The sequence below is a fragment of the Chlamydotis macqueenii genome, chromosome 5, assembly GCF_036417535.1.
Source record: "Chlamydotis macqueenii isolate bChlMac1 chromosome 5, bChlMac1.mat, whole genome shotgun sequence".
Taxonomy (NCBI): domain Eukaryota; kingdom Metazoa; phylum Chordata; class Aves; order Otidiformes; family Otididae; genus Chlamydotis; species Chlamydotis macqueenii.
This window is the reverse complement of record NC_141560.1, coordinates 71,500,567-71,512,308: the sequence shown is the minus strand read 5'-3', so window position 1 is coordinate 71,512,308 and position 11,742 is coordinate 71,500,567. Positions and strand designations below refer to the sequence as shown.

The 11,742-nt window shown below is 53.9% G+C and overlaps 1 protein-coding gene across 5 annotated transcripts in view; it reads left to right on the top strand.

Annotated features, from left to right (window-relative positions):
• Positions 1-240: 240 nt before the first annotated feature.
• CCDC9B (coiled-coil domain containing 9B) overlaps positions 241-11,742 on the top strand; it is a 60,208-nt gene continuing 48,706 nt past the window's right edge. For 2 of the 5 annotated variants that reach the window (XM_086749401.1, XM_086749399.1), the window contains exons 1-3: positions 241-369; positions 856-1,035; positions 10,116-10,229. In XM_086749401.1, coding sequence (XP_086605527.1) covers positions 961-1,035; positions 10,116-10,229 — 189 coding nt within the window. In that variant the 5' untranslated portion in view covers positions 241-369; positions 856-960. Of the gene's footprint in view, positions 370-855; positions 1,036-5,925; positions 6,151-9,605; positions 9,941-10,115; positions 10,230-11,742 lie in introns of those variants that run through there. The other 3 variants (XM_086749400.1, XM_086749403.1, XM_086749402.1) reach the window with 3 other exon arrangements.

Sequence of the window (11,742 nt, the reverse complement as noted above, 5' to 3'; positions counted from 1 at the left end):
TATTTTTGCTGATGTTTCCAGCAAAAGGCATCTTTAAGTGTTTGTTCCAAACCTTTGTCAACAAAAGGTCTAAATAACAACAGGCCAAAAGTAGGGTGTTACTTAACCAGTTCCTTCTGAAGGTACTGAAGGAAACACAGTATTCCAGGGAGAAAGGGAATGGAATCTTTCATTTTTACAAACCCCATTCTAAATCCTGTATTTTAGCCCACGCTAATCCTACGTGTTTGTGCTGCACAGTGCCTCCAGCCCTGAGCAGTGCTCAGCCACGCTGCAGGGACCAAGTCACAGGGACCGACAAAATTCCCAGTGGAGTGCCACCTCCCTCAGGAGCTCGCACAGAGACCTGAAACGGGTGCACAGAGAAAGGTAAGAACAGGGCAAGTGCACGTGGTGGCTCCCCGAGTGTTTTGCAGGGCGTTTTCCGAGTGTGATGTGACGTATCCAGGAGTAAGTGTGTGGCCTCCTCTTGAACCTCAGTAAGCGTGATATGAATTTATCACAAGCTGAGCCTCCTCGGCTTGTGCGAGGGTTGAAATAAGGCCACTGTGCCTCGAATTCTGACCGTAGCTGGGAGAAGGACCAGTGTCTCTATCTGGGTTTTAATTCACCCTCTTGCATCACAATTTCCATCCTGCTGGAGCATGGATTATTTGCAATGTCAAGACTTTTCTGCCACTTGAGTGAAGTACTCAGCTGTCCAGGCACAGTGCAGTGTCTGCAAGCGCTTCATGCACCTCCACCCTTTCTCTCTACCCAAGTATTAATTATTGTTAACTGGTCCTTTAATTTAATTGTCACTTTGATTCCCCTTTTCATCTCCTCCCTTCTCAGGCGTCTCTGTGCCTCTTGCAGGCTGGCCCTTGCACTTTCCCTGGGATTGTTCTCCACATCAGCTCCACACCTTAACCCTGCGCAAGAAAAGCCTGTCTCCCTGCGAGCTGAGCCCAGGCTGAACCCATGCAGCACCAGTGCGATGCGACGCTGCTGGAGTCCACAAAGAGTCTTCGGTCCAGTTTAGACTCTGCAGCCAAGGTTGGTCTCTGGAGTTTGCTATTGAGTTCTGCTGGCAAAGGGAAGTGAAATGGTTTGTTAGGTATCAGTTGAGCTTGGTTGGGATGAGAGGCACTCCTGGGCCTGGAGAACGGCCGCCAAATTTGCTACTTCTTTCTTCTTGCGTCAGACTGAAAGTGGGTCGTGTTGCCACTGGTGTAGCCCCAAAGCAGCCATGTGTCGAATAATTTTGACTTTTTGTAGCTCACGAGGGGCACATGACCGTGTCAAGAGCCAGTGGCTCCTGGCATGCTCATTTGCAGCTTGTGAACTACAAGTTCCAGGCCATTGGGCTGCCCGCGTCCTCCTGGATCTGGGCTGCAGCCATGGTCTGGAATGGGGAACCTCCCTTCGCCCCTGCTGCTGACAGCTTTTGCCCAGGGCAAACCAGTTGCTGTCTGCAGCTCTCTGTCCTTTCCCCAAGGACTATATTTCCATAAAAGATGAAAAGAACCTGCCTGACTGGCTGTCCCGGCCACTTTCCACAGCCTGGCACCCTTCCCAAGGCCAGGTTCTGTGTCCTACATCTGAAGGCTGGGGCAGCAAATGGGGTCAGCCAATCTGCACTTGGCCCTGCTGTGCATGGCTGGAAGTGGGAAGAACTAAAAGGACAGCTCCTCTTATCGTTCGCTCAGCCTGTAACTACTTCAGAGGCCCTACACAGGAATTACAAGTTTTTCAGGAGCAGAAAATGTCAGGGGCGGTGATGAGATCATGAGTTATTCAAGGTGGCATTAAACGCAGGCAGGCACAGATTCCACCCACAGGACTTGGGGCAGGAACCTGCAGGCTGGGCTGGTGCGCAGGGAGCCGGGAAGGAGGGGACAAATTTGTCCTTCAACAGGAACAGGGCTGCTCTGCACTCCTGGGAGGTTTCTGTGCTGGTGCTGTGATCGGTATCGCTACGGGAAGGCAGCCCCTGCGTCCCAACAGGAAGCTGTGGTCTTCACGGATTTTAAGCAGGACCAAGCTGCCATTATACTCTTTAACTAGCTTTGGTAGCTTTCTTTTTAATTGTATATTAATACACTTAAAAATGAATGTCTCAGCAGTCCTTTGATCCCCGGGAGTCTCTCCAGCTCCAGCCCAGTTAAGGTTCCTGGCTGGTCCCTCCTTCCAGCCAGGGAATACGCTGACCTTTCTCCCGGCTGGAGGAAACGCCTCAAACGCCTTTTCATTGCAGTTGCAGCTGGCCGGAGGATCAGAGCAGGGGGTAAGCCAGGGAGGCAAAGCAGGAGTTTGCTTATTGCAAGGAAGTTTGCTCTGTGGTTGATGGAACGATGCCTCCGGGCTGTCGGGAAACTCTTCTTTGATACGCTGCGTGTTCCCATCCCTGCCTCGATCCAGCTGGCCTGGAGAGGGGTTGGTAGATCTGCTCAGGAGCCTCGGGCAGCGCGGTCTGTGAGTTCACTGCAGTACGGCGGTATGCAGGAGCGCCTCTGCGACTCGGCCATGCAGCTCACCTGCAGTCCCAACTACGCGGTATAAAACCGGCCTCCCAGAAGAGCCAGGCCTCAAGCTCCTGTAACAGTGGGCTTTTTGGCAGCTGGCTCCCAGCTTCTCCCAGCAGTTCCCGAGTGCCATCTGTTGACTAAATAGTGGTCATGCAAAAAAGGGAGAGGAGCCAAGATGAAGATGGGCGAAGTGCACTTGGGGAAAGCAGCAGCGTGGGACTGAGTGGCTTTGGAGGAGTTTCGCAGAGTGCAGAGGAAAGAGGAAGGAGGGTCTCAAGCCAAGGTGGTCCCTGCTGGTGGAAAGGCTGATGAGGGGATGCCAGGAATGCTTCTCAGGGCAATCAGCTTTGGGTTTATTGAGGGATGAGATTCTTTCCTTCAGCCTTTGTGTAAGGCAGAGACACAGAGAAGAAACATACTGTCTTGCTGTCGAAGTGTGGGGCAATACTTTCTGCAAGCTGCTGAATGCTCTCCTGGAGCAGGGAGCTTGCAGACTCCTGTCAGAGATGGTTCTTTGTGCTGAAACTGGTCAGGGAGAGGCTCTGCAGTGCACAGCTGGAGACAGGGACTATTTCACCACCATGAGCACAAAATGGACAGGTCATTGCCCTCATTTCCTTCCTTTGCCCCTGAAAAATCTCCAGCAACATTTGTCTTGAGTGGAGAGCGGGGCTCCAAGTAGGCAGCTGGAGGCTGTGCTTAAAGAAGGTCAGCGGAGCCTCCGCGTAGCTCAGCCCCAGCAGGGCAACACAGCACAAATCCTGTTAGGTCATCTTGATTCCTCCAGCTTTCAGGCCTTCCTGAAAGCAAGCAGCTCTCCACTCTGGGGACTGCTCCTTCAGGTGTTGCCCATAGTTAGCAAGAGCAGATAGATCCCCTTTCCTTGGAGTGGAAACTGCAGAGCCAACCTGGGGTATCTACGCTGGGCACGCCCCACGGCTTCTGCGCTGAGTAGGCTTCAGAGGTGGCACCAGCGAGTCCACAGCGGCCAGAGCACAATAAAGAGCTCAGAATCAGGCCATCCTGCTTATTAAAGATCTTGTGGTGATTTTAGGAGAATACAGGGATTAACTCTGGGGGTGGTGGACAAATTCCTGGGTGAGTAATTAAGCTGGCTTCTCCAAACGTGCTTCCTGTTGCACATGGATGTAACGCACGCTCGCTGGCTGAAGGACTCTGCCGAGTTGCTGCATGCTGGGAAATAGCTGCCCCAGAGAGCAGTATCGATGTGCCTCAGCCAGCGAGGCGGGGTGCTCGTGTGAACATGGCCTTTCCGGCCGTGACACCAGGTATAAGCAAATATATGTGCATGTACATAATCCCATACATCTCAGCATATTTATAAGGTTCTGCTCTCTGCGTCCTGTGAGAGTCCCAAGAGCACAAACAGGTCCCCAGACCAACCTGTTCTGCCCTCCTGCTGAAGCTGCAGATGCTTCTCCTTGACTGGGCCCTTTTGCCCCCGGGTTTCCGTGTCCGCAGTGTTAGCCAAGCATTCATCTTGTCTTCGGTCTCAGATGACAATGCAGAAGTAGATTCTTGTCATTTATGCCACTCAGACATGGTAAAGGACAGCCGAGAGGTGTCAGCTGTTTGTGTTGAGGGCAGTGGAGTCGCCGACGCTGCCCTGGAGGGAACCGCAGCTCTCCGGAGACATTAGCAAAGGCAGAGCTATTTTGGGGCTCTTCACGCCTGCTCGTGGCACTGCTCGTTGCTGGAAGAGCTTGGCCACACCATCAATAAGCTGAGCCCTAGGATGCCACAGCTATGAGGGCTGTAGAAACTCCTTGCAAGCACTTAACTTAAGCCTTGACAACTTGGGCACGACGGTCCCTTAGCTGCTGTGACCTGCGGGCAGCACAATGGACCCCGCTGCACGCGGTGTTTGCCCTGCACTGTGCAGAGAAGCTGGGGTAATGGTGTGGGTCTCTGTGTACCTGGGTGTGGGTGTTAGCAGTGTGTGCAGGCTCCTCCAGCCCAGGAACACGGCCACCATGCAAACAGGATAATGCACCGTCGCTGGAGAGAGTGTTTCCGTGACTCCCTGACTCAGCCCAGCAGCATCGCCCAGGGCTGGCCTTGTCCCACTGGCCACAGCCCAACCGAAAATGGGCTATCACTGCACCCTCACAAGGGACTGTGCCGGCTTGGAAACCCAAGGCAGCACCATCCTCCCAGCTCCCCTGTGTTCCCAGGGCAAGGAAAAGTCCTGAACGGCTCTGCACCTCCTGCCCAGGCTTATCCTTCACACACCTCTTGCCAAGCACTTGGACTCTAGCGAAGTTTGTGTCTTTTTCCCAATTTGCCATCCACGGCAGAGTCTTCATTTCCTTTGGCAAGCCTGAATCCAGAGGCGCTGCCTGGGAAATCGTTTCAATTTCCATTCATCATCTGAGCAGCTACTAATTAATACGGGTCAGTCTTTCCCTCTAAGCGCTTTTCCTGAGCCGTGCTTCCAGCCCCTTTAATACCTTATCCCTGATCTCCACTAGTCAGAGTTATATGCAGAGGACGGGCCCAATTCGGAGCTCTTCAAAGTCCTTTGAAGGCTTCTCTTGAACCATGCTGGATTTCGGGTTGAACTTTTTGTATTTTGTGAGTGGTTGACCTGCTCAGAGGTCTCAGAGGGGATCGATACCAGCAGCAGGCCTGCTCGGGGTTTTTTTAACGTACAAACATAGCAGGGTCCTCCTTGAAGTTGGGGTGTGCATCAGTCCTTGGCCAACAAAAAATTCCTGTGTGCTTCCATCTCCTGTTCGCCTCCTGCCTGGGCTGGGACCCTCGGAGGCTGAGGGCTGGGGCAGCCAGTCTGCGTTGAGGGAGGATGGAGCACCCAGCTGGGACATGGTGCTGAGATAAGGGTTCAAGTGCGGCAACCTGAGACCGCAGCAGATGAGTACTGCCTGTTTTCTGAAAGCCCCGCTATTTCTGACTCTTCTGGGGTCATTTTGGCACCTTTCAGATGGGGACTTACTGAGGGGTCCTCTCCTTTGGCCATGTGCTTTCTGCTGGTCATGGTGCCAGCTGGTAGTGGTCATCCCGCAGCATCGCTTCTGCTCCCTCCCTGAAAGAAGGGTGCGTTTTAAAAGCAGGGAAATCACTCCCAGAGAATGCTGAAATTAAACAGGAAAAGGCCAGTCCGGCACTTGTTTTCCCGCGAGGGCTCTTGCACATACTCGCACTCACAAGACGCTCAGGACCCCAGATATTTCCCCAAGCCCCCGCCAGGCGTGCAGCTAGCCATGCATAACAAATAACGCGACCCCATGAATGGCCACGAAGCGAAGTCAAGCTGTTTGCCTGATCCATTTTTCATTGTTCGCCCGGCTTTTCCCACTTTGAACGAGGGCTTGTGGCATCAGGAAGTTAAAAGGAGTCAGGAGGGGAGAAAAGGGGGAGTGTTTCTTTTAAAAAGAGAGCGAGATTGGAGAGGAGGACACAGGCACTCAAACCCCTGTCTGTGCTTGGTATATTAGGCAGCCAGTGCTCTTGGCTGGGAGCCCAGACGAGGCTTTTGTAATCAAAACATGATCTTGTATGCTGTGCAACCAGTGCTGAGAAAGGCCGTCTGATGGCTCTCCTCTTTTAGCTCTGCGCTGGAATCCGCCGGGCTCCGCCGCCGATGTCCAACATGCACCGAGCTGTGAGTGCCGCCTTTGCGGGGCCTGGGAGGGGCGCGGGGCGGTGGGGTCCCTCACCCAAAAAGGCCGCGAAAGGACTTGCGCTCACTTCCTTCAGGGTGGCCTTTCCGTGGTTGTCGCTTTGTGGGTTTTTTTTCCTCGCCTGGCTGGCAGCGGGCACGGGGAGCAAACAAGCCGTGCCGCAATCGGGGAGGGGGGGATGCAGGGGGTGGGTTTTGGGTGCCGGGGTTTGCATGTCCATCTCTGGGGCAGGTTGCGGTGGCTGCCTCAGCATAATGTCGCTCCCCGGAGGGTGGGAGACCGGGGCAGATGACAAACAGAAACCCGGGCGGTGCTGGATGTTTCCTGTCCCGGCAAGGGTTTCAGCTGCAGCCGTCAAGCCAGAGGATATTTCTTAAAAAGCGCGGATGCGTTTGCTTACGCAGAAGAGTGTTAGCTGAGGGCCCTGCTCCTCTCTCCTCTTCCCTCCCCCCCACCTTCTGTCTTTCTCGCTTTTCCAACCCTGCTGCCTCCAAGGTCTCTCGCTGCAGAAGCAGGCGATCGCAGAAGTATGCGGGAAAACCCTGCACGCAGAGACAGTCTGGAGTGGGGTGTCCCTCCAGCCCCCGATGAGCTGCGTAGCAAGTGTGTGTGCCACTTAGGAGTGGGGGTATAACAGAACGCAATGTTGTCATTTAATTGAAGCATGAAGCCGCTCGCTTTCCCTTTCTCCTTTTGTGACATTTTTATGTGCAGTAGAGAGGCCTCGTTCTGCGGCTTTGTCGCGCTGCCTTGCTATCTAGGAGGCATCGGGCTCAGCTGCTTTCTCATTCAAAGCCATCTCACGCTTTTTCTGCCAAAGCCATTTATAACTCGCCCGTCGCTGTGACATACGGGCACCTTGGCTCCCCGGAAGAGCTTTACTCTGGGGAGGGCACGGTGTGGCCACTTTTCATCCTGAGCATCAGCTTCAGCACGGGCTGGGGCGGCCGATTCATTCCAGAAGCGGAGGAGAGAGCACGTCCCCCTGTTATCGGCCGGCTCGGAGCGGCGGCTGATGAGCAAACGCTGACTTGGCTTAAATGTACAATGGGTGAGCCCCTGCGAGCCGGTGCGTGGGCTCGAAACGCCGCTCGGCGCTTCTGCACGCTGCTGGGCTGCTCTGTGGCCCTGGGGTGCCGGGCAAGGGACTGCCTCTCGTCCGCAGCTCCCCAGCGCTTGCTGAAACAGATTGTGGGGAGAGAAATTCGTGAATAGCTTCATCAATAAAGGGGAGGAGAAGTGCAAACCAGCAAAACTTCCCTTCCAGGGGCTTGTTTCCAGCTGGAAATGGAAAGACCCCCTCCCCCCGCACTAGCTGTGTTGCAATGTAGACAAAATGCTGACAAATGCGCAGCCTTGCGCGGAGAAGGAGAACCGCCTGACAGGTCTTTTCCGTCTTTTGCCTTTGGAAAGAGAAGAGCACAAATAAAATCTCTGCAGGAATTTTAAAATTCTTCCTGAGCCGGCAGCTGTGTCAGTCCTCCTTCAAAGGAATCTGAAGATGAAAGGGGTGTGTTTGAGGGCATGCACCACTTTGATCCCACCCTCAAGCAGCCAACACCCCGCACTCGGCAAACAGCGAACCTGCCAATTTAGTGCTCACAGAATAGCTTCTGTTCAGGTAAACACTGAGTCCGGCTTTCATCAGCCTTGCAAAACGGCCCTGAAAGGGTATCCACCCACGTAAGCCGTGCACTCACCTGCCGCGCACCCGGCTGATTGATGGCGCTGGGAAAGTGCATTTCCTTTTCCCGCAGACCCTGACAAAATCCCATTGTCCAGCAGGAGAATGTGTGGAGGCGGTTCGAATGGCCCTGTTGTTCCACCTGAACAGAAATGGGTGCCTGCGTCCTGGCAGAGCAGCCCTGGGTGAGGGCCATTAAATCAGCCCTGATAAAATCCCCTCACTGGGGCTACGAGGGAGGATGCGCTTGTGCGGGATCTGATGTCTACGTACGCAAACCGGTTCTCCTGCCTTTCCCCTCTCTGGTTTCTGACGCCCAGCACACCTCCTCTGTGATGGTGTCACATTTTCAACCTTGAGTCCCTTTTCTCCAAGGAACATTGCGTACGCAGACTTCTCCCTCCATCCATGGCCCTATTATTTGCAGATCTGCTCCATCAGAGCTGAAATAAGTTGGCTTTGGTTTTTTTTTCATGTAAAGCCCTTGAAAGGGAGACCCAGCATTGCAGGGATGCACGGTGATTCAGCAGCTGGATCCTGTCCTTTGAAGGCAAGCGCTGGCCATGCACACAGGGGATGATCTGCAGCCCTGGTTCCCGGGAGGCCCGTGACACTTTTGGAAGAGCAGTGACGCTAACCCCTGACTGAATTCCCCTGCCCTACCTAGAATTATTTTCCGGAGGGCCATCTGATCAAACGTGCCCGCGTTCTTAGTCGGTGTCCCTCTCTGAGGTAGCTGAAACCCTTCCCACGTGAAGGAGGTAGTTCCTGCAGCTCATCGAAAATCCTGTGCTTTCCGATGGGCAGGATATTCCTGTGCTGGCGAAATGCTACACAGCACACAAAAACCAAGGGTAAGGGTCACAGTGCCTCAGTTCTGCCTGGTTTGATGCACTGGTGCACTATAAACACATACATATCCAGGAGGCTGGAGCCCCTGTACATCACTGGATAAAGTTCACAAACATTGCTGGAATGTGGAGCAGAGTCAAAAGCTTTCCCTCCCCTGGGCTATCGCAAGTGCGGTTTTACTCTTTGCGTGCAGGCCTTGGGCTCCTCGCTGCGTGTCTGCTCCGTTTAAGGAGGGCTGTGTTAGCCAGCACCCCTCTGTCCCCTCCTCTGGACCTCCACTGCTCCAGTTTTTCCTCTGGTGACCTAATTAGGACCAGGCAAAAGGCAGCTGAGGTCTCCAGGAGAAACCCTCCCCTCCCAGGCGAAGGGCTTTGCAAGCCCGTTGGCTACGGCTCGAGGCTGGCAGGAAGGCACCGGGGGCACGGCGGGCGGCCGACCCGGATCCCGTGTCCCCAGCTGCCGCGGGTGGCCCCTGACGCCGTCCCCGACGGAGGTCACACCTGCTGTGTGATGATTAATGAAGGAAAAACCCCTCCTACCCGCGCGCAGAACGCTTCCCAGCCCTGAATGCTGCCGAGCCCGCCCTGGAGGATGCTCCTGGGGATTTTGCCCTTGGGATGGGAAGCCAATGGGGATGGGCAAAAACCATGCCTTGCCCGTGCACCACGAGCAGAAACACTTCACTGTTTCGGAGAATTTTAATCAATTTTACTTGCCAATTAACCAGTCTATTAACGACTGATTCTGGCAGTAAAAACCAAACACGCTCCTAGGAAAAACTCGTAGGCCCCACGGTCTCCCCTGATTGGCTCACGTAGGTGCCACGTGATAAGGCAAGCACAAAAACACTGTTTAAAAATAAACCTGTAGCGCCTTGGAGATCTCAGCCTCGCCACCTTGCTCTTCGTGCGAACACCGGGCAGAGTCTCGACAATATGGATCAGCTGGCTGCCGTCAGCTGATACTCATCAGCATTAATTTTCGCTAGGCAACGCTGTCGCCAGAATTTTAAAAATCCAATTTGTCATCCTCCATGGTAAGCAAGGTGCTCTCTGAATGTCAATGGAGGGGAACCGATGCGCCTGAGAACACCTGAACCAGCAGCGGGGAGAGGTGGCATTTACTGCATGTGAAGCAGTGTGTTAACTCTGGAGCCTACTGACAGCCGTCAAAGTGGGACATCAGCTTTTTGCTGTAACTACCTCATTGCTGAAAAAAAAAAATTGCAAGAAAAGGTCAATTCTGTCAGGAAAAGTAAATTTACAAGCTACAGTATTCTTTTTAATGGCAGACCAGGGGCAGAAACGGCAGGGAAAGACTCTTCCACTTCCCACCCTGTTCAAACAGGAGTGGCAGGTTTTGTCCTGTTGGTGTGATGACTGAGAAGAGCTTTGCTCCTTCTGCTTTCAGGATGCTGCTGTGGATGATGCTGTGTTAAGGAAGAAAGAACAGAAAGATGTTGAACTCGATAAGAAAATCCTGGCTTTGCGGAAAAAGAATGAAGCGCTCATACGAAGATACCAGGTGAGTCCGCAGGTTCTGACCTTCCCCAGCTCTGCTTTGGGTCCTCAGCTCGCAGTGTAAAGGAAACGGGCAGCAGGGTCGGAGTGGCTTGTTAGATAACGCTTTTACATCAGAAAGCATTCGGAGCTCTGACTTCAGCTCCGGCTCCTGAATCGCGCTGGAAAGCGGGCTCACCGACGCTTGCCTTGCTGCCGCAGCATCTCCCCTTGCCCTGCCATCTTCCCTGTCTGCATCACCCCTTTCCCACCCCTTCACCTCGTATTCCCCTGACTTTTTCCCTGTCTCTCCTTCCCAGTGCCTCAGTCTTATCCTCTTGGAGGCACAGGAGGTTGCACCCTCGAGACGTTTGATAGGTTTGTTTTCCCTGCCAGGGCAGTGCTGTGGGTTGAAGCTCTTCCCTGGCCGGTGCCAGTGTTTCTGTGGAGCACAGAGGTGTCCAAAAGAGATTCCATGAAAAAAAAAGAGGAAGATGAAGGCAAATCGAGGTTTTAGCAGCCTGATGGTTACTCTCTGAATTAGGAGCAAGTACTCCAGCTACACCTCCTGGTTTTTTGATCCTGCCTTGGCCAAGAGAGACTACCCAGTGGCCTGCAGGAGATATCCAGCCTGGCTTGTACGAGCTGGTTTGGGTGACAGTGTGGTAACCTGGCACGCTCTCTGTGGGTTTGTTTACCCTTTTCCAGGAGTGTCTGCATACATACAGAGTAGGACAGCCTGAGGGTACTCCTGGCAGAAGGGTCCCCCTTGGCTTGTCCGGGATATTCTCCTGCCTGTGCCCAAGGTCACTGACCTTAGAGGCTCTTTAATGTTTGCTGGCTGGGTGGGCAGTCTCGAGTTTGAGAAAGAGCCGTGCTCAAAACCCGAAAACCCAGAGCATGCTTTGTGTCTTGGATCCAGAGCTGAGAGACTGAGTGGTGCTCTGGGCTGGGTCTCGCTTAGGAGACATTTCCTTTGGTGCCATAGGAGCCAATCTGGACCTTTTCTGGTCGCAGCGAAAATGGTACGTAGTGGAGAGCCGTGGGAAAGGTTGAATGCCACAAGCGGCTGGGGGAGAGGAACTCTCACCCCCATATGAAACGCCACCACCACTTGGCTCCTAGAAGAAGCTGCCTGGTAGACTCCAGATCTCAGCCACCTTCCCTTGGCCCCAGATGATGCCCTGGCCCCAGACTGGCACAGGGACCACGGCTCCTGTGCACGACCCTCCCTTTCTGCAGGCCTGGGTGGCTTCCAGCGTCCCCTCAGGTCCTATACCCAATCTTCCATGAATCTCAAGTGGATCATCTTCCCTGCCGGTCAGGGAGGGACCCCGGTGCTCAGGGCTTGCTTCCCATTGCATGCGCTGAGACCGCCGTGGGCACTCTGAGTCAAAAAGAGACTTGCTAAGGTGCCTGTGGCACAGGGACGGGTAATGCAGGTCACAGCTTCCTGTGACCTCTTCCAAGGGCACACCATGGGACACAAGTTGACCCACTCCCTCTCAGAGGTGGAGGTGGGTTCCTTTAGGAGAATT